This window comes from Drosophila takahashii, chromosome 2R, assembly GCF_030179915.1.
Source record: "Drosophila takahashii strain IR98-3 E-12201 chromosome 2R, DtakHiC1v2, whole genome shotgun sequence".
Lineage (NCBI taxonomy): Eukaryota > Metazoa > Arthropoda > Insecta > Diptera > Drosophilidae > Drosophila > Drosophila takahashii.
In genome coordinates this window covers 33,309,274-33,333,352 of record NC_091679.1, presented here as the reverse complement: position 1 = coordinate 33,333,352, position 24,079 = coordinate 33,309,274, and the positions used below count along the sequence as shown (strand labels likewise).

Sequence of the window (24,079 nt, the reverse complement as noted above, 5' to 3'; positions counted from 1 at the left end):
ATGCGTGTGTGTTTGGGTCCCGAAGTCTGAGACTGCTCCAAAGTGACAAACGCAATTTATAACACAACGAAAATGGGCTAATGCCAATTCTCCAGGTAATTGTCGGCTGGACTCTCTCCCTTTCTGCTTCTCTAGAGAAAGAGAGAGAGAGGGGTGTGCGAATAACAACCCCTGCTAGAAACCGAGAAACGTTTTGGAATAAAGCGAAACAGGCGCCTGCGCACTGCGAATGCTTTGCTGTCACTTTGACAGTTGCAAAATACCTCTCTCACCCCCGAAAAGGTCCTTTGCCCAAAGGACTCAAACAGCTGCCTCTCTCCCGCAGGACGAAACGAAATGGAAGAGAAACGGCGAGAGAGAGAGCGAGAATTTGTCTGCTCCGTTTGTCAGCAAATTTCGAGCGTCTGTAAATTTTAATGCCAATTTTTCTGTGTTTTGGGCTTTAAAAATATTTAAAACTCTAGTCAAACTTAACATTTAACTATACAAATAGTGAGCCATGGTTGTGATTGCCCGGGAATCCTTTGATAAACACAAATAAACCCAGAATTCAGTTATCCTCGTTCGTGTTTCATTTCGCGTGTTTGTGTGTACCATACAAAAGTGTGTTTACATTTTTTCAACTCGTCCTAACAAATATCTAAACAATAGAATACAAGGTTTAACAAACATTTTTCCGAGGATTGACATATTAATTAAATAAAGTAAGTTGGTGATTGAAGTCAAGTGCGTATTTTTTATATATATCCTTTAAAATATAACAAGAATCTTGCCTGTATGTGATTTTTTGCATGTGTATGTATATGTACACAAACGGATGTATGTATGTTATTGTGTGGGGAATAAAGGACATACCTGTGCAAGCTGGGCCAAGGATTTCATGTGGGCTGGCCTGAATAAGATGAAGAAAAGAAAATAAATACACAAAATTACGAATGTTATAAGCAATCAAAACATGGATATTAATGCTAAGTCAAAATAAACAAATATTTGTTAGCGGCTGAGATATGTAAAGTTGAAAATTTTTTTTTTCGAATTAAAGGTAACTTAAATTTGATATTTGATTAAAATGTTTCCTAAAATAATATTAGATCTCTAGAATTGACTTTAAATTATTTTCTTACTAAAGAAGATCCTTCACTATTTTGTCCCCCTTTTAAAATTAAAATCCATAAAATTAAAATTCTAGATTACCTGGTAAGCCATAAAATTGATAACTTGAATCAAGGTCCTAGAAGCCCTCAAATAAAATACCAAAAAAGTAATTACATAAACAAATGAAGCCGCACATAATAGGCGAAAGCCCAGTGGTCATAGTAACATTCACCCACTTTTCGGCTCAAATTTATTTCAAAACTTAATGAAACTCATCAAAATTCTCTCGGACCAAAATGAAATTCTGCAAATGAACTAATTGACTCGAATGATACTTTACAACTTTGCCGGGGCGAAGCCCGGCATCCGGATCCCAACTTTTAACCCCACGAAGAAAATAGAGTTTTGCGGCAAGCGGCGAATAATGTGGAAAAATAAATATCCAAAGCTCGCTGGCTGATGGCTTAGAATTTTAATGTAATTTATTTTTGGTAGCAAAGGGGCGGGGGGAAATGTGTGCAGAGGGCAGAACACCGAACGGAGGCCAGAAACAAATAAAGTATGGACTAACATAAAAATTTATATGCAGCGTAATGGCAAAATATATATGTACAGCCTCTGCCATAGGCCATGTCGGTGCTTTGTTAAGCCCTTCCTCTCGGCCTTCTTCCCTCCTCGGCAAACTTTTAAAGTGTGCAATTTAAATGAAAATTTCCCGAGCTGAGGCCCGCATTTTCCCGTAGAGCGTGTCAAGCCACGCAGGCTGACTAGCAAGCAGTTACACACACCCGAGCGAACACACCCAAAACTACTTATTTATGAAGGGGCTAGGGGTTAGGAGGTCCTTCCCCCTTTTCCACTGGGCCAAGTGATTTTATGCTAATATTATGGGTCATTGGGATTTGCGCAGAGCAAAGTGCTTGTTAAACATTTCATTAGACTTAGTGTAAATACCCGCGGTTAACAGGACCTCGTAAAACCTTGCCAAATCCGCCAGTGGTGGCACTCCCATTCCCCTTCCCACCCCCAAAGGAACCACCCACTCATCCTCTTTTGTTCAACGCGCCCGTGAATGTGCATGAGTATGTGTGTGTGGTCGGTGGCCCAAAAGTTTCCTTTTGAAATTGAAAGTGTTGATGGGAGCCACTGAGCCGCGTCTTGGGTCATATGCCAGCATATGGTGCCTAAATACAGTCCGTTTCGGTACTGAAAGTCGACTGGCAAACATTAATCACAATTCTTTAATGGAAAATATGAAATATATATTTTAAGGATTACTAAAGAATAAATCTACCATTCATTTTGATTTTTACAAATATTAAATATTAAATATTATTAGATACTAACTATACTAACTATACTATTCTAGTTATGTAGGTACTTTTAAAACATTTATGCTGAAGATATACTTTTTAGTTTATCAGCTTATTATTTTCCTTATCACTATCTATAAAATAATTTTGAATTTTATCGGGCTTTTTATAGCTGCTTTTTCAAACTTATGTCCCGCACTGTACACCTAACCCTAGCCTGTCCAGAACCTTTTGTGTGTGCGTAATTATTCAGCAGCTGCTGTCAGTCTAAAATAAAAGTGAATTTCGCCAGCCAAAAATGGTACAAACTCAAAATAAGCCAAAAACTGAAAGGTCCTTTGCAGAAGCCGCCCGACAAAATGACTTTCGTTTTAATGCCAAAATCATGTCAGACCCAGATGCGACCACATTACATATTGCACTACTTAGAATACACAATATATGAACATTTTTGCGTTGGCGTTCTTTATTGGATTCGTGTCCACATGCGGCTGACAGAATGAGTTTTTGATCAACTGGCGACGTCACTCAAAATTCTGCAATTAGTTATTGATGATTCGGAGAATCTCGGAGCCTGAGCGTAGCCATGAATGAAATATGGCCATTGTCGCACTTTAAAGCGTTAAATGTTCTTTTTTGTTGACGCCGAAGCTGCTGTTGCCGGCGGCAATAATTGGAAAAATTTCCATTTGTCCTTTTTGCCCTTGTCCGTCTGTTCGCCACCCAAACTGGACCAAGGATCAAGGATTCCTGGCCAGAAGCGGCGCGCCGCCGCGGCGGACAAACGAGGCCGTAGGCGCATTTGCCATCTGTCACTCTGGCACTCGTGATGAATGTGTTTGACGTGTGGCACAAGGCTCAGGGCACGGGGCACGCCCCCCAATCGAGGGCCTTCGCCTTTGGCGGCGCCTTTCCGTGGCATTCCACCCATTTTCCAACCTCCAATCCCAATCCCCATCGTCATCGTCATCTCACTGCCACACCGCATGACGTTGCATACTTTGCGGCGCGAGCGCCCAGTGAATAATGTGCGTCGGAACTGCCGCCTGTCGATGGTGGAAATCTTAATGGCAAATTGCGCAGATGTATCTATAAACCTGCCACATAAGTAATTACACAGGGCAGAAAAGTTACAAATAAGCCTTCTGTTCTTAGGCTTTTTAAAGATCACTATTTTAAATAAATAAGTTTTTGAGTTAACTTCATTACTTTAAATCTATTTTCTGTGAAGAGCCTATCATAATTTTCTCAATTGGCTAACTTAAAAATCATTATCATCTGAAACTTTCTGCCTTTACCCAATCTATTATTTACTTTACTTAGTTACCAAACTTTTCCGACACTCAACTGTACTTTTCCTAGTCCAAGTCATACCTATTCAACCGAATCAAAAGTTGATTATTAATTGAATATTATGTTTTCCTCCCAACCTTTTCAGATCTAATTTGAAGACAGTGCTCGACCAACTCGAAACAAAAGTGTTGCCACAATGAGCTGGGCACAATGGCTTCTGCTCGGCAGTTGCCTCATGCTAATTTCACAAGCACAGGCAGTCACCGAAGAACTTTCACCAGGTGAGTTTTTCAACGAACAAAAAAAAAGGAATGAAAGAATATTTCAATGTTTCCGTTTAACTGAGGGGCTGATTGAACCGGCTTTGCCGTCTGAACACAGGTTGAACAGTCTCTTGCATTATGCAAAAAGAAATTGCAGCACGAATGTTGCATGCAGATGAACAGTAGGTCAAAACAAGAGACCCACTTCTGCACATATATCTTTACACAGTGAGAAATAGTTGATATGTGATATAATAAAGAATTGGTTTTTAAGGAAATAAATAATAATTAATAAAGAAACACCATATTATTGATTTAAAAACATCTTTGTTTTTCCCAAATTAATATTACAAAAATCGTTAAGATTGTAAGACCTATAAACCTATTATATTTCAGGTCTAAGATTTCCGAAGTCTGTGACTTGGATCTATAAATAAAAAGGTTTAGTTCAGTGTAGTCCTTCCTTCATTTGGTCCTACGATTCCTGTGTGCCGATCTATAATGCAAATTTATGCGCTCCTCAACTTGGGCAACTCAATCAGCGTACTAGTTGCTGGGATTATAAATAAACAATGGACAAGTCGGGCGGCCCTTCGATGGAACTGCAAGTACACAAGTACGGTCTTCACTGCCAGCATAAACATCAATTTTAATTATGCAAATGTCCGAGCCGAGCCGTCTCCTGACTTTGCCTTCGACTTTGTCCCAGGCCAACACAACCCAACCCAACCCAAATCAAAGACAACCAATCCAATTGGCTTAGAGCTCATTATAACTGCATTAGCATTAGGCAAAAGTGTCAGTTGTTGTTGGCCAGCAACTCCATTATGAGTGGAAGAGGAGTCCCTCCAAAATAAACCGAAAGTAAGAAAAAAAAAACAAAATAATAAACGAACGACAGAGAGAAATTTTCAATTTCCCCGTGGCCCGATGGAAATCCTCCTGCAAATGATGATGAATGTGCCCTGCCTGTGACCCAAATAAATTTGTCAATTTATCATTTGCCTAAAATAAGATGACATTGGTCTGGCTCTGTCATTGGATTTATGTTCCCCGCCCCCTCTAGAGTTTTCCGGGTTTTCCGAGCAACGAGCAACAATTGTGAATCTGAAGCTGAATCTCTCTACCAAATCTGGAGATGCAGATGAAGGCTTTCAAATATTTGGAAATTTTCCTTTGCCACACAGGGCTTCTCCTTGTATCAACAATACGAACCCAACTTGTGTGTGAGTCGGGATAAGTGTCGGCTTATGCTTCTTGTTAAACAATAATAATTGCAAATCAAGTTAGGTTCCTTCTGGTCTGGCACTTGATATTTTGTGGTTTTTGGTTTTGATTTGAATGGAGATGGAGCCAACTTGTTCTAAACGCCAGGCTAATCGAATCACAAGCACACACACGCGCACACTTTCAACTCTGAACTCGGAACTTTCGCATTTTGTTTAGGTTTTCGCCAAGCACTTTTTGTCTTTGCCAGCAAAGGCTTAGAACTCTTACTCCTTAACAAGCTGACAACTTCAAGTTCTACACCTTTGTCTTCAACTCACAGCCAAGCCGAAAAACCAACCAAAACCCACACACTCCACACTCAAAATTGCACAATGAAAGTTGCGTTAAAAGTTGTGAGCGCTTCTCTCGGTTCGGAAGTTCTGCGGTTATCTATCAAATTAGTAAATAACTCACTTGACTGCATTAATATTACTTTGCCAGCATTTGTGGAATTTTTTACTTCTTATTAATGATCTATTACAAAGCGAACCGCAACGAGCAAATACTTAAGATTATTTGCCTGCAAAAAGAGGGATGCACACAGCAGAAACAACAGATGAGAATTAATGACTTGAAGAGAGCAAGTGGAGAGCCAGGCACTGGGGAAAAAAAATACTCATCACAAATTACATAATTGATTAATGGTTGTACTGTGGATATCTGAATATTAAAATACCAAAATACTTTATTTTAATAAAAACGTAACCCAGAAAGTCTTATGATTCATAACAGATTATAAGATAATAATGAGGACAGATTCGAATAATTTTCAATACCAATTTATGGTGGAATAAAAAAAGTCATTATTGCACTATCAAATCCATTCTTTTTTCTCGGTGTAAAAAAAAGGGACTTCGTGTTTTGTTCCAGTGGACAATGCAGCACTCGAACATCTCCCAATTGGGGAAGGGTACGCATCCCCCAGCCATTTCCCTTAGATTATTATTAATGAGCGAGGCAAAAAAGGTGAACGCGCACCTTTTTGCTGCGATGGGAAATTATAAAAGTCGGGGATAATGGAAAATGTTTCGGGATGATGGGGATGTTCGAGTGGAACGGTCATAGCAGACAGCTTATTATCATGGTGGCAATAATAAAAGGGAATTATTAATATGACAAAAGACAAATGACTGAAATCGAGTTTGAAATGACTCTGGAAATGGTATTGGGTGGGCTGGGTTTTGGGTTCTGGATGGTTATGGTTAGGGGAATGGGAATGTGAATGGGGCTGACAAACAAGTGCCAAGGGGGCCGGCACTCACACACATTCACATGGACAGGCCGCAAAGACAAACGAATGGGTCCTGGCCTTTGTGACTCTTCCTTGGCTCCTTTTACTTCTGACCCTCGTGGCAAAATTGAAAATGTTGAGACCACATTGTGGGTTGGGTTGGGTTGGCTTGGGTTGTACAAAGGATATAACCCTCTGGAGCAGAATGACAAAAGGTCAAAAATACATTATGTGCTAATGCAAAGTCCATGTTAATAAATGTTGATTGAAATAATGATGATTAATATTTAGCATTTTGACATTTTGGCTTGCGGCTTCTTTCGCTGTCGCAAAAACACTTGGCCAACAATAGTTGGCCATGCCGGAGCTATTATCATTTATTTTGTGTTTATGTGCTTGCGTTTGTGTGTTGTGTTTCGTTAGCAAATTGAAAAAATCCTTTTGTTCGCCAGTTTGCCGCTGCTCAAGTTGATTTATTGTGTGCACAATTATTCCCGGGAGGAAGTCTTCTATACACTTTCCACTTTTATTTTGCGACAACAATTTATAGCTGCAAATTCTTGGCTAGCAAGATTGAGAGGGTGAAATGTGAGGGGTTTCGGGGAGGAGGTGGGACACCTGACATCCTTGTGCCGCTCACATGGTCGAATTTTTTTGCAATTTCATGTTTTATTTAGTGCATTTTCCACTCCCACCCCCCTTCCACCAGTTACACCTTTACCCCTCCCATCTGAGCCAATAATTCCCAGGCTATCCGCTCTTCCCCCTATTTTTTTTGGTGGGTTGTGTGTGTACGCTGCATTGGCATTTTTCGATTATTGGTTTTCTTTCATTTGATTGCACATTTACACATTTTTGTTGTTTGCTTTTTATTCGCCATCGGTCCAGCTTTTCCCACTTTTCGTACCAAGGTTTGCTTGCGCCACAAAATTTCGAACGTGTCGATACCCTGTTTCTTGTCGGCGTATTTTGGGCTATTTTGATAGAATTAAATGAACTGAAAACAAATGTCTACCGAAATGAATTTTAATTCCCAACCCACTACAATGCCTCTTCGCTCCGGTTTACCAACATAAATTTTAGTTGATAGCTGAATGACGTAGATTTTAAATTAGTTTTAATTAGTCCTTAAAAAATGCCACTCTTTTCCACTTTCCAACCATATTTCTAAATCTCATATTTTTTTAAACTTTTTCCTAGTTTCCAAAGAAGCTTAAAAATATAAACCATAAATTCCTCTTAAAGGGGGTATTCAAGTTTTGATCAGCTGAAACTTTCTCGACTTGTTTATCTTTTGTTTCGTTTTAACTTCTTTTGGTGTTCCTGCTGCTGGAAGCTGTGATTTTATTTGTTTTTGGCATTTTCTAGCCCACCTTTTTTCCGAAGTTTCAACCTTTTTTCCCCCACTTTTTGTATTTTTTTTTTGTTTGGCTCTGCTGACGCTGTCAAGTGTTTTGTCGCTTGTCAACGATTTTTCGCCGAACTTCCGCAAAAGCCAAAAATGCTTGCCAAATCGTTCGTATCCGTGTATGTGTGTTTGGCAATTGCAATTTTGGATATTTATTGCAAAATGCACTGACTGTAAAAAAGCAGAGGGATAGAGAAAGGGGGGTTCAAAACCAGACAACCCACAGAGCCCCAAACTCCGCCCTCTAATTGGGCACTTTGTAGCCCAACTCAGGACCTGATCCTGGCAAAATGCTACATGTTATTAAATTAACGGCAGACGTACAGCGCTTTGCATATGAAAAGTGACAGTAAGTGCAGCAGTTTTCCCCAGGAAAAACGAGAGCATGTTAGTCTACCCCACAGAGATGAAAACGGTGGGGCAAATTTTGTGGGTGGGTGGGAAGCTCCCCATAAACTTAAAAGCCTTGTCATGTTTGCTTAACATTCATTTTTACCCCAGCCAAAGCCCATTTAATTGTGTTAGTGAGCGTTTTATTATGGCACGGAGTCCCTGGACCACCGTAACCCCTGACCCCCTCCCCACTGTTTTTCCCAACCCCCCTCCACTTGCCGGCTTTTCCGGTGGCCAGAGTCCTGTAAATTGTCGCTGGCATCTGTCCCGTGTAGGGAAATAAATTGAAAGCGAAGCAAAGTGAAAATTTTTGCATAGAGAAAAGTGTTTCGGGAAAATTCACCAAAAAACAAAAAAATATGAAGGCCCGCAAAAAACAAGAATTTAATGAGTCATTTGAGCTACGCCCGGCGGCCAGAAATTTCCGGTAGAAACGAGAGCGAGTGAAAACTTTTTGCCAGCTCCTCAGGCTTTTGCCCTCGCACTTCAAAGCGAACCCTGGCTGGATTTCAATTTGAACTTTAGAAATGCTCGAGGCCGCTCCGAAATAATAATTATTTTGATTCGGTTTTTCCTCATTGCCGGTTCATAATTATGCATAGTTGGTAATGAACGGTTATATTCATTGTTCTTTAAAAACCTAAAGTTATGGAGGTTTAAGATTGATTTTGCAAAATACCATCTTTCTAAAAATCTGTTCTTACAACTTAAATTAAAGATATTCCTAGCCCATAAACCTTATTACATTGAACTTTTCCCAATTAAAAATTTCGAAAAATGCTGTTGCCCGGACACAATATTCTATTGAGCATCCTAAAACTAAAGCAGAAGTGTGCCCTTTCTTCCAAAAATGTTCCGTACTGGTAACAAATACTCCAAATAAACAAAAGCCAGAGAAAGCCACTCGGGAAGGGGAAAAGTGGAAAAGGGGCACAGACAGTTTGATGGAAATTGTTAGGCAAGAACAAGCCAACAACAATGGAAAATACAAAATACGAAATACTTTTGGGAATCAACACCAAAGCAAACAACACACAGATACAGATACAGATACAGATACAGCCGACAAGTGCATATGTCTTTTCGTTTGAGAGACATCTGAAAAAGGGAAGATGTGTGTACTATAGCTTTGCAAAATTAGAGGAGCACACAGAGAGCGAAGGCAAATGAGCCAGAGACACGTAGAGTAGATATAGGGATATATTATGGGGTACAGAGGAGGATTCTAGGGAGGGGGCATAGACACAGTTACTTAGCACGTCAATTGCATGTGGCATGTGGATATACGCTCCCAAGTGGCCTCGACTGCCGGAAAAGGAAAAGCCAAAAACCCGGACTCAAACTTCAACTTGAAGCTCGAAATCCGTGCACAGAGAATAATGGCACACAATGGAGATATCAATACCAGGATTATATCTATTACAAATGTTCTATCATAGGTTTAAAATTATTTAAATAAAAGTATAATGGTTCTCTAATTGAATTTATAAAAACATTAGTTTTTGAAATTTGTATATTACCGAGTTAGTGTATCATATATTTATTTCTGTGTGCCTCTGGAAGCTGGAACTATATGAAAAATGTACAGCACACAGTCAAACAAGTAAACAAACAAACAGATGTTGGCCATATACGTACTATATGCGAATGCAATGAGCCATAAAAAAGCTCCTGGCAAACGGCAGCTCAAGTGGCCAATTGGACCGAGTGTGTCCTTCCTAGGGAGTTGAGTTCCCTTTTTCCCTACCTTGCCTCACCTTTTGTGTGCCGTTCGGCAATCAGGCGATGTTAGCTGTAAATTGATAATACTTAACGTGCAGCACACACTTCCACATTCACCTCTCGAAACTTTTTGCCACCATCTACTTGCCTATTTGCACTTGACTGCAAAGCCAAGCAGAAGTGTCAAGCAGTGCATCCACTTCCACTTCGAGCACGCAACATCGTTTAACATTTCTTTCATTTCTTTCAAGGCAAAGTGATAGAAAGAGCCATGAATCTATGACTATTAGAAGTTTTTAACTGAACCTAATATCTTAGCTTCAAATGGTTTCTAATTCCTTCCTTTACTGAGATAGAAATATTTAGTTAACCTACTTTAGGGTTTTCAACTGTAACATTCAAGATATAAGTTTTACCCACCATATCTTATAAATTTCAGTAAAATTAATATTAATAAAACTGTATTAGGCAAAAAATTTCATAAAGATAATGGAACAAAATCTATCCAACCTTTGTTAAAGATATTGTTTTACTTAATAATTAATATTAGGTTGAAATATCTTTATAGCTAGGATGATATATCATTAAATAAATTTTATTTCAGTTGACAATTTTATGACATTTTGTCGCTAATATATTTTGTGTCCTATTTGCTTTTGGGTTTACGGAGTTTCTCTGCACTTGGTGCTGAAAGTGCGTTTCTTGTTTTTGCCAGCCAAATTCCCACCTTCACATCGAACCAATTTTAATGCGCTTAATTTCGAACAAAAGAGCCAACTGCTGCGAGATGGCAGTGGCTGCAACTTAGTAAGCCTACTTACTTAATGGCAACAAAGGAGCAATCCTTTGTTTGTTCAAAGGCGCAATCAGACAGGGAAGAGGGGGCGTGGCAGCAGTCAGTCGTCTAACGGCAACAATAACAATCGGTAAAGGAACTCCTCAGAGTCTGAATCTGAATCGGTTTGTTTGTACTTTGTATTTGTGTTTGTGCAATTAATAATGCCAAGTCTGAAAGGAATCTCCGATGCCCCTGCCCCTCATAAGTATGCAAAGTCATTTCATAATTTTCCGACTTTTTCCTTTAATGAGGTGGGGGAAATGGAAATGCTGCAGACAATGGTCAGTTATCTCGTTGAGAGCATCTCAAATATGCAAAACTAAATTCAATTCTTGGCTAATACAAATATGCAGCTCGTAGCTGAAAATGTTTAACTTTTGCTCTAATCTGACATAATGAAAATGAAGTGGGTGAGGGATTAGGAACAGGAGGAGACTCTACTCGGAAATGGTAGATTCATCTCAATCAATTTGGGATCGGGCATGGGTGTGTTGCACAGGAGAAAAATAACCATTTAGCTTTATAAAATAATATGAAAATAAAATAAAACGATGGCTAAATCTGTGGGGATTATTTATAAAGCAGAAAATGAAAGGTTTATATTTTTTGTTTATTTACGTATTTTTGGAAATTATCTTCTATATTTTTAGAGATTTTCCCCAGTGTTTTCGAAATGTAATAAACTTAAGTATGCATGCTGGAATATGTATTCCGAATATATTTGCATAAATGCAACTACTGCACATGCAAGTGCAGGCCAGGCAAACGTCAACAACAATGGCTCAGCGGAAACAGGAAATGCAAATGTCTCACAAGGGCGGAAATCTATTTCAATAAACTTGCGACATTGATAAATTATTAATCCGACATTTTCCAGTTGTTGCTGCGTTTCGGCTTCTGCACCGGCAGATGCAACTTTCGAAATTCAATTATCCCGATCCTGACAAGCACATTTGCCCAGCTTTTTCCTGAGGTCAGCCCAAAAGACAGGCAGAAAAAATGAAAATCAAAGTGAAAATGAAAGCCCCCAATGACAAACGAGTGGCAATCGGAAAAATGTTGCCATAACTGGAGATTCATATGAACATCTGTGTGCCATCGACAGGGCTTTGTGATGTTTCCGCCTGACAGCTGGAATTAAAATTTCCCCTCGACGAGCCGATTTATGCCTCCAGAGCCTTTGAAAGGAGGCGAAAGTCTGCTCCAGCCGAATCAAAAGCCAGTTCCCCGAACCGAAAGTCTGTTAATTGTTGTGTGGCTCTGCACCTGATGTCGCCAAAGAGAAAGGGCGGTGGAAAACTCTGGGCCAAAAGAGTTGACAGCGAGTGCGTTGCGGTGCCGGGGAAAACTTCCAGCCGGATTTTCCCAGACTTTGCTGACATGCGGCTGGAAGTTGCGGCTTCTGACCCATCAGAAAACTCAGCTTTGCTGCGGTCTCACCGTAGCTAAGCGATAAAATTATCCACCTTTTTTAAACATTTACCCCGACAAATTGCGAGTGACACCGCTGGGCACTTAGAAAAATTAAATTGTGAATTTAAGATAGTATTTCTTTGATAAACTTGAAAAAAAAAACCATTAAGAAATAAAAAGAAAGTGCAGAAAGTGAAAGATAAAATTTATACAAATAAGAAGCACATTTAAGAATTCGTAAGTAATCTATTAAATAAAAATATACGTAAAAAACCCAAAATATGTAAAAAAAAATTAAGAGTTCAAATTCGATGGTAGATTTCAATAATGAAGAGTTTCGTATAAATTTTTTCGTAAATGGGAATTTTATTTTTTTTAATCTTCAGTTGTTTATGGTGTAATTTGATTTAATTTTGGTACAGAGGAGGGTCAAAATTAAGGTGTGGCCACACTTTAAAGTGCTTAATTTTGTCCCCAGTTTGGCAAGCACTTCTTCTAGTCTGTTGCACGCGCTCAAAAGGTTTCTGCAGCGAGAGCCGTCCGCTTTGTTTTCCCCAATTCAAAATGCAACGAATTCAGCACCGTCTGCTGCATTTTCGCATTTGCATTTCGCAGTCGCATTGAGTGACACAATATAAATCCGAAAGTAGTTGAACCCCGTCTCGCTGGCGTCCAAAATGCTTTTTTAATTATGCACATGGAAGGGAGACAAACAAAAAAAAACAGAAAAACAGAAAGGCGGAGGAGGAAAAACTGCCGGCAAGTTTTGTTTGCCGACGAGTTAGACTTTGAAGCTGCCAAGTAAACTTCCTGACTAGTCTGAAGTCTAATGTCTGTCTCTGGGTCTCTTCCTCGTCCTCGTCCTCCATCCGAGTGCCCCCTATTATCCTGCAATCCCCATCCCATCCCTTATTCCTCTGGCTTTCTCCGGCTAGACAAGATTTGTTTATCTGGCTCCTTCGCCGCTTGTTTTGCAACTCTTGTTGTTATCACTCCGTAGCTGCAGTTTGCCGCAATCTGTCCGCTTGATGTGACACTAATCCCGGACATGCTACATCTAGCTGACTTGCGCGACATTCACTTCGTTGATATAAGATCGGATCTTATGGATCTGTGTTACGGCTTAGCCAATCTAGTACCTGTCGCGAAAAATCTTGTATATGAAATACCTTGTTAAAATAGGATTTATTGCATTTCTAAAAGATGTCTACAAGAGTTTAAAACCAATACTTTAAAAAATATTATTTAGGACCAACAAATATTGATGCAATGATATATATGATAAATATGGTTGATCTTAAAGTTTTTATATATTTTTACCAAAAATATTTTTTTATCATATGATAAGGCAAAACAATAACTACTTCAAGGAATTGAATGCATAATATTTAGGTTCCTTTGGGTTACAGTAGGGTGAAAGGCAAACCTTGCCCTCTATAGTTAAGGTGACGTCATCAACTATGCAACACAAATACATACAATTATGTTTTGTGTGCGATAACTTGTCATTATGCAAAATATGCTGCATTATTTATGGCATAAACACGGGCGCTGACATTGCATGTCAGGCCCAAGTTGAATCCTGTAAAAAGGCAAAACCTGCAACTTGGGCCGCCAAGGCAAAGAACAAGGAAAAACACATCGAGAGTCGCAGTAAACAAACGAGCAGAGGAAAGGAACTACAATGTGCAACACAATTGCTGCCGCACTTAAAATTAATTGAACTTGAAACAAGTGCAGCCGCAGCCGCAGCGCCAACTCATGAGAAATTCTGTGGTCGAGCCAAAAGGCAAAAACTTTTAGCCCAAACACACAGGCACACACTCCTCACACTTGCAGAAAGCTTTCATTAGTTCTGGCCGGCCAAGTTTTCGTCGTAGCTTACTTTTTCTGGTCAAGTTCCAACGGCAAACTTAATATTTAGTGCCATTTGCTTGCTCTGACAGTTTCCAGAAGTCAAATCGTTCTTGTTCTTGTTCGCCACGCCGCTGATGCTACTGCTTTCCCACAGTCGAAACTTAGTAGCAGGAACCAGAAAATATCAAAATAAAAATCAAACCTTTTTAAATGAAAGTAAATAAAAAGGTTCTGATTTAAGGATTACTTTTTTTTTGTGTCGATTAAAATAGTTTAAATACTATTATATCATGTTGCTAAAAAGCAACTACATTTATATCCTACGAGCTAAAGACTCATATTTAATTTATTTGTTTATTGTATCCTAGCGTTACAAGTTTTTGATTAATTATTTTTGATTATTATTAATTAATTATTAAGTTTCGATTAACTGTTAGGATTTATTAAAAACAAGAGAGAACGCTATAGTCGGGTTGGTGTCCCGACTATCTAATACCCGTCACTCCGCTAAAGGGAGTGCGAACGCTGTGTCTGGTTGGTGTACCGACTAATAATCGTAACTCAGCTAAAGGGAGTGCGAGGGAGATAGATAGATGTTGACAATTTATAAATCGTATAACTTTTTAATGAATGGTCCGATTTGAAAAATGTCTTCTACATTTCGATAGGTATAAATATACACAACAAAATTGCATTTATACTTCTCGGAAATTTTTAAAGATGTGGGCGCAGGACCCATTTTAAAATCGTTAGTGGGCGATTGTGGGCGTTAGAGGGGGCGTGGCGCTCGGCTAAAATAAACTTGCGCTGCGTAGGAAGCCAAAGAATATGTGTGGGAATCTCAACCTTCTAGCTTTTGTAGTTTCTGAGATCTCAGCGTTCATACAGACAGACAGACAGACAGACAGACAGACAGACAGACAGACAGACGGACAGACAGACGGACAGACGGACATGGCTAGATCGACTCGGCTAGTGATCCTGATCAAGAATATATATACTTTATGGGGTCGGAAACGCTTCCTTCTAGCTGTTACATACTTTTGCACGAATCTAGTATACCCTTTTACTCTACGAGTAACGGGTATAAAAAGTCATGACAGCATTAACAACAGCTTAGCATCATTTTATAAATTAATATCCACATATAAGTTCCCAAAAATCCAGCAAGTAAATCAAAATTAAAACAAGTGTCATTTGGCCATAAAAATATATACTTCCTTCCGATCACTGGATAAAAATTTAAAAATAAAACCAATATAGTCTTAAGCTCCTTAAAAATCAAAGGATTTTAGAATAAAGTATTTGAATTTCAAAAGTAGCTAAAAAACGTTACAAAAAAATTTTTGAAAAAATATATATTTTATTAACTAGGTTTGGATGTAAAGTCTAATGATAACTTATCATTGATAAGCAGTGCCATTTTAGGTAATGGAATTAATTCGCAGTAGGCTGGTCCTACTGTAGTTGTTGTTGTTCTTCTTGTCGGTCAGTCCAGCTTCTTTTCTTTTTTATTTCCTTTGGCTTTTTGGCTTTCTGTGCGAACAAGTTGGTAGGAAGAAAGTGCATTGAAATCTTTGTAAGTAACTTGAGTAAGCCAACTTGGGACAACAACAGCAAAACAACAAAGGACGGGCAGCAAAACAACAAATAACAAAACAGGACATCCACAACAAATGGTTTTTATCGCTTTTCCAAGCTTGTGATTGTTGGTGTAGTTGGCTGCTGGTTATTTGGCCAACTTTTTATATAATGCACGTAAAGTTGCCGGCCGCTGACAAGTTGAGCGACCAACAATGTTTGGCGAGACAAGTTTTCATGTTTTATTTGGCATAATCAAAATGCTATTTAAGCTCTCTCCCACGCTGTCAACCCTTCCAATTGGCACCCTCAGACTAATAGTATTAAGCAATAAATTGCAGCAAAAAATGTTAATACTTCAATGGATCCAAGTGCTTACAAAATTCTGATTATATTTGTTTTGTAATTGTAAAGTGATCCTGAACCTTAGTTCTTAAAATGTTAAATTGTTAAATATTTCCTGGAATTTAATAAATGTCAAATATTAAAATTATGTTTCTCGTTCAAAAATTTTAAGAAAATTAGTTTGAACTTTTCTTTAATTGCCTGATAAATGAAATCAAATAAAAACACCTCTTAACGAGGTAAAAAACTAGTGACGACCGCACCTTCAACATACAAAAGTTCTGATATCAACATTTGTGACGAAAAATTATTACACTCGTCATTAAATAGACTTTCTAATATTTTCTTATTCGGCCCGCCCTAGCAAACTATTCCAGCCTTTTTCCCTTTACAGGCATTTTCTATTGCAGCGTGACGAATGAGAAAAGATTAGAAAGTCTATTTAATGACGAGTGTAATAATTTTTCGTCACAAATGTTGATATCAGAACTTTTGTATGTTGAAGGTGCGGTCGTCACTAGTTTTTTACCTCGTTAAGAGGTGTTTTTATTTGATATCAGAAGTTTTTGTTTGTTTACATTTGCTCTCATAGGAGCTAATATATACATTTAAATTTAAATTGGTCTATCATAATTTTTAAACTATTGTATTTTAACAAATTAAGTTAAAAAGGCGTTGAAGTATTTCAAAATACCTTTTAAACGAGGTATAGCACATGTCTGTACCTTTAGTAGTGTAGAACTTACAAACAAACGAAATTTAGCTTTTTTTTTTAGCTTTTTCCCGCTAAAGTAGCGGCTTTTTCCAAAAGTCGTAGAACAAAAGATTCCTATATGGAACTCTTAAGTGCAAATTTACTGATTCCATGACCCTAAAATACAGTTCGGATACCCTCCCACAAAATTCAATACTCAGGGAGCGTTAGTTGTTCTGAGCTGGCAAAAGTGGCTATTTTCGTTTCTGAATAACTTTTAAACGCGATTTTTTACATAAACATGATATATACCAAAATTTAAGGAATCTCAAGGGCTATACAGTTTAAAGTTGTAAGGAAAATCGTTAGAGCCGTTTTTGAGAAAATTAAAAAAAAGCTAAAAAAAAAGTTTAAACAAATTTTCTTTTGTTCATATCTTTTTAACTATTACATTTACACAAATTGCATATAAAAGGTGTTTATAGCATTTAAAAATACCTTTCAAACGAGATGCAGCACAAGTCTGTAGCTTTAGTAGTATAGAAGTTACGGCTTTCCGAATTTTAGCTATTTATAGCTGTTTTCCCGCTAAACTAGCGGGTTTTTCCAAAAGTGGTAGAACAAAAGTTTTTTATATCGATGTGATGAACGTCATATCAAATTTTCAGAACTTAAAAAACATATTTTGGACAAGTGGACAAGTGGACAAGTGGACAAGTGGACAAGTGGACAAGCGGACAAGTGGACAAGTGGACAAACTGACAAACAGAATTAAATTTTCATTTTGGGAAGAAGAAGAAAATCTTATTTTGGCTATAACTTTTGAACGGAGAGTCGGATTTTGACAAATGACCCCTCATTCGACGGGTATTTTCAAAAGGAATACAAATAAAACATTGCGAGGGGCATTTATCCCCACCGGCCCCAACAGCTCCAAATTTCGAAATTTTCACTTTTTCACTTTCACCGCTCTCTCTCCCAAGCCAATTGATTTTCTTAAAGTCTTGGTATGCAATCCTGTTAGTTTTCGCAATACCTTTCGATAGGTGTATTATTCATTATGATCGGACCATCACAGTAGATTTTTATTTCTTCGTGTATATATAGTAGTCGCCTTCGCACACTCTCCTGGTGCGCTTCGTCACTACATGGACTGCCGTCCATAGTGATTTCACTACGAAATTAAATAGTAAAATCATATGATTTACGTAGAAATCTTCAATCCTTCAAATTTTCCAATGACATGAAAGAAGGAGTTCCAGGTAGACCAGGATCTCCACGATCTCCTTTCACGCCTGGATATCCAGCTGGGCCAGGATCTCCCCTTTTTCCAGGTTCTCCCGGATATCCTCGTGGACCTTCGATGCCAATATCGCCAAGGACTCCCGGGGCTCCTTCTGAGCCATCGCAACCATCTTTGCCATGACGACCAGGAAACCCTATGTGGCCAATGTGACCCATAGGCCCCTCAGCTCCTTGTTCGCCTTTAGTAGCGGAGACCCACTTCGCTGATCGCTCCAATAATTCGTCCTGCAGCGCTTTAATTCCGAGAAGCCGTCCATATGTTTCAGCTTTCAGTTGTTCAAAATTCCCTGGGTCCACGGCTAACTAAAAAAAAGAAAAGATATGCAAAAAAAAAGGGTAAATAACCATGACAAAAAAACATATTGAAGATACTCCGTTTCACTTTTCTTTTCTGATTGCTATTTACCGAATCAAATCCGTAATGCAAGAAACCCATCCAAATAAAAAAGATGTGAGTAATCCTCATTGTATAAGAATTCGAACTTAGAAGAACCGTTGAAAGGGAAATACTAAAACCGAATGGGAAGCCGTTGAGTGGCTTATACATACATAGCCTCTTAGCTCAGCAATCTTTGGGTACTTTTTAATCTTTCCGACTCGGGGGTTTCGAGGTTTTTTTAAAAAATTGGCTAATGACCTGACTTTAAGATACTCTTTTTCTTAACTTAATTTACATGACACTATAATAAGACGTCGGATTTTAAGGGATCTGCTATTAATTTCCAAATTTTATTAGTCTTAAAGCTTATTAAAAACGATTTCATATAAAATCCGTCTATTAATACCCAATATAATGTACCCATTTGTTTCATAAATACAGGGTATACACATTTATCTACCAACTACTTCCTCTTAAGTCAATGTGTGCTCCAAATCTTCTGCCGAAAGTCAAATGATCGGACTATAAGATACCTACAATTTTGTATATTGATAAATTGAATAAGTTCATTAAATAGCAACTATTGGTTGCAATTACAAACTTATGTACACATGTGTTCTATAGTTTTACTCTTTCACACATTTTAATTTACCGAAGTTTATAAAATACCATATTCCTTCATAAATACAGGGTATACACATGATAACCGAAATCTATTTCCCCTTGAGTAAACTTGTGTCACATATCGCGTGCGAAATTCTTTAAAGTTGAATTTAAAGATATTATGTTCCAGACCGGAAGCTTTGCAACATTTTGTTAAAAATATTTTTAGTGCTTAAGTTATCGGTTCAAATTTGTTGAAGACTTCTAAGCTCGACTTATATTAGACACCCAACTGTATCTCATTTGAGTTTAGTTCCTCTGTGCTTAAGGTTCAGCCAAGTTCCCTTTATACAATGAGGAAAAGTCTTGCGTTTTATTGTTTCTTCTTCGTGTGTTTCCTTATATGGCACAATTGCAATGGATGTGATTCGGTAAATACAGTCTAGTTCAGCGGCGGATCCAAAATTACTTTGGTTCTAGTTTGAGTGTCCAATGAAAATGAAAAATTTCAAATTGAAAAGTTTTTTATTTTTGTATTAATATTTCAATATTTATATAAATTTAAAAATTTTAAGTATTTGGCTTTTTTTTAAATTTTTATACACATTTTTTAATCCAAATTTATGATTTTCATTATTTCTTAGGAGGAATTTGGGAAGTTCCAAGCTGAAATAAGTGGAAGACTGCGCGAAATAGACGCACAGAACTACAGATTATCAGAACGTTTGTTAAAATGCGAGTCTGCCTCTAAAGGCGATTCAGGGCCGGTGGGTCCAGAAGGTCCGACTGGGCCACCTGGTAAAGATGGCTTAGATGGTTGCGATGGAAAGGACGGACTTCAAGGAATTCCTGGCATCCGTGGTTTGACTGGCCCAAGGGGACCGCCGGGAAAGCCTGGAACAAATGGAGCGCCTGGATTTACTGGACCTAGGGGATTAAAGGGCGATCGAGGAGAGGTGGGCCCTCCTGGCAGTCCAGGGCGAAGTTCAATAATCAGAGCTTAACGGATGGAAAGTAATTCAGCAAATTTAATTTCAATAATTCAATTTTATTACAAATTTTTTGAATTGTAATTCACTATGAACTTTCGAAAGTGTTCCAAATTAAAAAGAAATAATAAAGTAAACAAGTTTTTATATGAATTGTAAATTAAAGATCAAAATTCAAGGACCTATTTTTCTAGGCGAAAATGTGATCCTTCGACTTTACATTACTAAATATTGAAATGACCGCAACTTTGCTTTCCCCAGGATTACGAAACCCAGGAAAACTAAACTCTAAATCCACTCCCCAAGTAAGTTAGAGCGGGACAGCCAGCGTGTGTGTTTGTGGGTTACGTGGGTGTGTGCATGTGCCTTTGTTTGTGTACGTGTTGGGGCATACGCGCTGTGCAAAGTGCGCTAAATTAAGCTGTCATTAAGGACTTAATTAAAGTCCTTTGTTGAAAGTTGACATTGTGTGAAAGAAACGTTTGCGAAAACAAATGACAATGGCGACGTTGTCGCTGCTGCACTTGAAAGGCTATCCCCCGAAAAAAGAAAAACCCAAAAATGGCACCCAACATCAAAGCAACTACAAAGGCAGCAACAACAATACGAGATCGAAAGAGAAGGAAAGAGGGGGATAGAATGGGATAGAGTGGGTAAACATGTGTCAAAAATTTTCAACAGTATCATGATGCAAGTGCCTTTTTGGGGCTGTGGGTGTGCAAGGGCGACGACTAGTGTGGTGCTGCTGCGAAAACTCATTAGCAGGCAAACAGAGAGAAGAGGCCAGACAGACAATGGCAGCCAGTGGCGTATGCAGGACTCTTCTAAAGGGTTTTTAATTGTACATTTATTTTGCTTTTGATTGATACATAAGAGTATACCATTTTTTGGCCTAAAACTTTATTTCAATCGATTAAAAATGCAAAAATTTATGAAATTTGAAAAGGAACGATTTTGGTGAACCAAATTCTAACAGGCTTACGTGTCGTATGAGTAATATTTTCTGAATCAATTCATTTTACACAAACATCTATCATTTGAGATGGTGAGAGTTGCAATACTATAAATAATTATATAAATTCATATAATATTTTCATTTATTAATGTTGTTATATTTCGAGATTAAACCAATATTTCGTGGGTTATCCTAGCCCCAAAAACGACTTCGTAAGCCACTGATGGCAACTCATATTCGCACAGGTTGTCACCCATACACAATTGCAAATATCAAGGAGAGACGAAAACATAACCGACTTGCTTTTTAATTAAATATTTTGCCAAGCAGACACTCAAATGCCAGAGACACTACCAAACTGTGTTTAATTGCCGCTCGAGGCTGCTAAATGCAAGAGTTCGTCTGCATACCTGCCATCCATCTATCCGTTTTGTTTGTCTGGCTTAGCAAATGTTTGCTTATTGCCGAAATTGTCGTTGTCCTTGCTAAAAATCACTTCGCCGCATCCGCACGGTAAAATACGAAAATTGAAATCCCCCGTTTTGCAACAGGACTTTTGCAGGAAGGAGAAATGATAATTTCGACAACTGAAAACTCACGATGTCCCACGAATATTAAACAAAATTTCATGTCCCAAGAAATATGACTTTTTGAATTTTTAAATATATATTTTAAAATGTTCTCTAAAAAATTAATAACTATAATAAAAACAAGATTTAAAACAATCAGAAGAACGTTTAAAAGTTACAAAGAATTAAATTTGTGTTTATTTCAGACAATTATTTTATTTTCCAACTGTGGTATTAATAGTTTTTTTGTAGATATAACTGTATTTTAAATTAATGTAACATTAAAGATTGAAATCATTTTTTAAATTGACAAAAAAGAGCCGCCGAAAAAAGAAAGATGATCGCGATAGATCGCTAATGTTGGTATATACCAGAATCTTCGTGCGATATTTCCCCGATAAAAACGCCTTAGTGCATTTCTCACAGCTGCGTTGGCGGAGTGATCGTGCAGTTGTTGTTGTTGTTGTTTTCTTTTTCTACTTGTTGTCGGTTGTTCTTTTGTATTTGGTGTTTCCGCTGAGGAATCTTTAGAATTTTTCTAGTGTTAAGTTCCGTGGGCGGCTCGTTATTTGCAGTGGTAAAATACAAAGAATGCATTTAGTTGAAATTCAACCAATTGGAGTGTTTCAGTTCATTCAATTCGGAGTTCGATTTTCGAAATTCCAATAGCCCAAAACTCCCAACAACAACTCAAGTGTGTATCTCTATTTGTGCATGTGTGTGTACGGGTTTGTGTGGAAGTTAAAGGCAAAGTTAAAATTGGAACCAAGGAAATATTTGCAGATTAATCATTTATTTATTGAGGCAGTGCCTTTTAAATTGTTTAAACTTTAAAGTACGCGTTTGTTTACCCCGCTCTGCTGTCTCTTTCGCACCCCGAAAGTTTTTCTTTTGTTTTCCCGAGCGTGGGCATACAATAAACCAGTTTCCTTTTGCCTTTATCTTTATATCGCACATGCTTTGCGAGTGCTAAATGCGTTGAAATCGAATTGAAAACCGAACTGAAACACACAACTGTGTAAAATGCATTACGCCTTTATGCGCCTGCAACGCATACATAATTAATCCGAAACGAAATTGGCACTACGGCCGGGGGTCCTGGTCCAAAAAAGGGGCGCTATAAATCGCCCGAGGGAAGAAGTTTATTTTAAAATCCATTTGCCAGTGAAATCAATTCCATTGCAATTGCCGCAAAAGTGTGTAAAAATAATACAAGTTAAATGTGTTAACAGTTATTCGTGGGAAAAAAGTCGCCGGTTTTTGCTCGCACATCGGTAAAATCAACAAGCATTCGGTCGGTCGGGGTGTATCTCTCGCTCCCTCTCTTTCGCACCGTAATCCAATTGAGGTTTGAGGGCCGCTTTCGCCCCCTCTCCCTCGCACCGCCCCCGCAATGCCGCTACTCCAGCTATCGCCTCTCCTCGCACTCCTGCTACTGCTATCCTGCAGTGTGAGCGAGACGGCTGCGGACTACGAAAACACCTGGAACTTTTACTATGAGCGTCCTTGTTGCACTGGAAACGATCAGGGCAACAACAACTATGGGAAGCACGGCGCAGGTAAATAGCCAACTAACTAAAGGGGAAAAAAGCGCGGGAGAAACACGGATTAAAATGCATTCGTTAAATAAATTTAAATTTCGTGTTCACTGGCTTTTTATGGGCTGTTCTAGGGGGTACTTTAATTTTCGGTCAGAACTATTGATGGATTTTTATACGTATATGGGCACTTCCAGAAAAAAGTCCACCAAGCCAAAAACCTTGCAACTTGAAAAAAACATATTTCCACATGATTTTGCCCCGATATTAGTTTCTAATTAGATGGATACTGACCTTAACTACAAATTAGGAGTATAGTTTGATTATTTTTATGACAAACCCCACCAATATACGCAAAAATCAGTTTTTGGCTATTTTTTTGTAATTTTTTGGACCTGTCTTCTGTTGTTAATTTATCCTATAGGAATGCTAATATGTGACATTTTTCTGTACTGAATGATTCATTCACATGCTAAACTATTATGTTAAAGTCAAAACATCCAGCAATTGAGAGATAGAGGTAAAGAAATCCGCTTTACAAAACAGTCGGAAAAAATGTCCCGAGCGACATGTCCCGAGCGAATGTGGTTGAAACTGCATAAAAAAAAAACGTCAAAGAATTTTTAAGTAAAACCAAAAGCATTTCACAGCGACATGTTTGAACAACATTCTAAAAAAAATCGCATTCAAATATTCCATCAGAATTCGCTAATTTCTGGTGTTGTATGAACTTCCCCGAAATCCGCTTCTACTTTTGTCCCGAGCGAATACGGAAGTTTTTTACCGATATCTTAAAAACTAAAAGTGGTACAAAATGAAGATTTTTACAAAAAATAGAGCTTGGGATGAGTGAAAATAAAAACCCATAATTAAAACTAAAATCCATTGTTTTACAATTTTTTATCAACTTTAAAGGTGTGCAAATGTCCCGAGCGACATTTTGGAAGTGCCCATATCGTATAACATCTTGAGATAGTAATAAAAAACTAAAAAAATATATTTTTAAAATTAAATATAAATATTATT

At 38.1% G+C, this 24,079-nt stretch overlaps 2 protein-coding genes across 4 annotated transcripts in view; one reads left to right on the top strand and one right to left on the bottom strand.

The window, feature by feature from the left end:
* Positions 1 to 539: 539 nt before the first annotated feature.
* Positions 540 to 24,079, top strand: part of Sema2a (Semaphorin 2a) — a 40,490-nt gene continuing 16,950 nt past the window's right edge. Inside the window, exons 1-2 of one of the 3 annotated variants that reach the window (XM_070212383.1) lie at positions 540 to 704; positions 3,847 to 3,982. In XM_070212383.1, coding sequence (XP_070068484.1) covers positions 3,898 to 3,982 — 85 coding nt within the window. In that variant the 5' untranslated portion in view covers positions 540 to 704; positions 3,847 to 3,897. Of the gene's footprint in view, positions 705 to 3,846; positions 3,983 to 21,980; positions 22,093 to 22,680; positions 23,075 to 24,079 lie in introns of those variants that run through there. The other 2 variants (XM_044395826.2, XM_070212382.1) reach the window with 2 other exon arrangements.
* On the bottom strand, positions 17,748 to 18,521 carry LOC138912065 (collagen alpha-1(X) chain-like). The gene is made up of 2 exons (XM_070211902.1): positions 18,427 to 18,521; positions 17,748 to 18,323 (listed from the first exon to the last, which is right to left on the bottom strand). Exons 1-2 carry the CDS (start codon positions 18,484 to 18,486, stop codon positions 17,934 to 17,936), a joined length of 450 nt encoding a protein of 149 aa, XP_070068003.1. The 5' UTR covers positions 18,487 to 18,521; the 3' UTR covers positions 17,748 to 17,933.

Bases quoted from the DNA above. Each gene is read 5' to 3' on its own strand.
- LOC138912065 (XM_070211902.1), bottom strand. From the start codon at position 18,486: ATGAGGATTACTCACATCTTTTTTATTTGGATGGGTTTCTTGCATTAC. The intron at 18,324-18,426 runs GTAAATAGCAAT...TCTTTTTTTTAG, and splicing joins TGCATTACGGATTTGATTCG to TTAGCCGTGGACCCAGGGAA.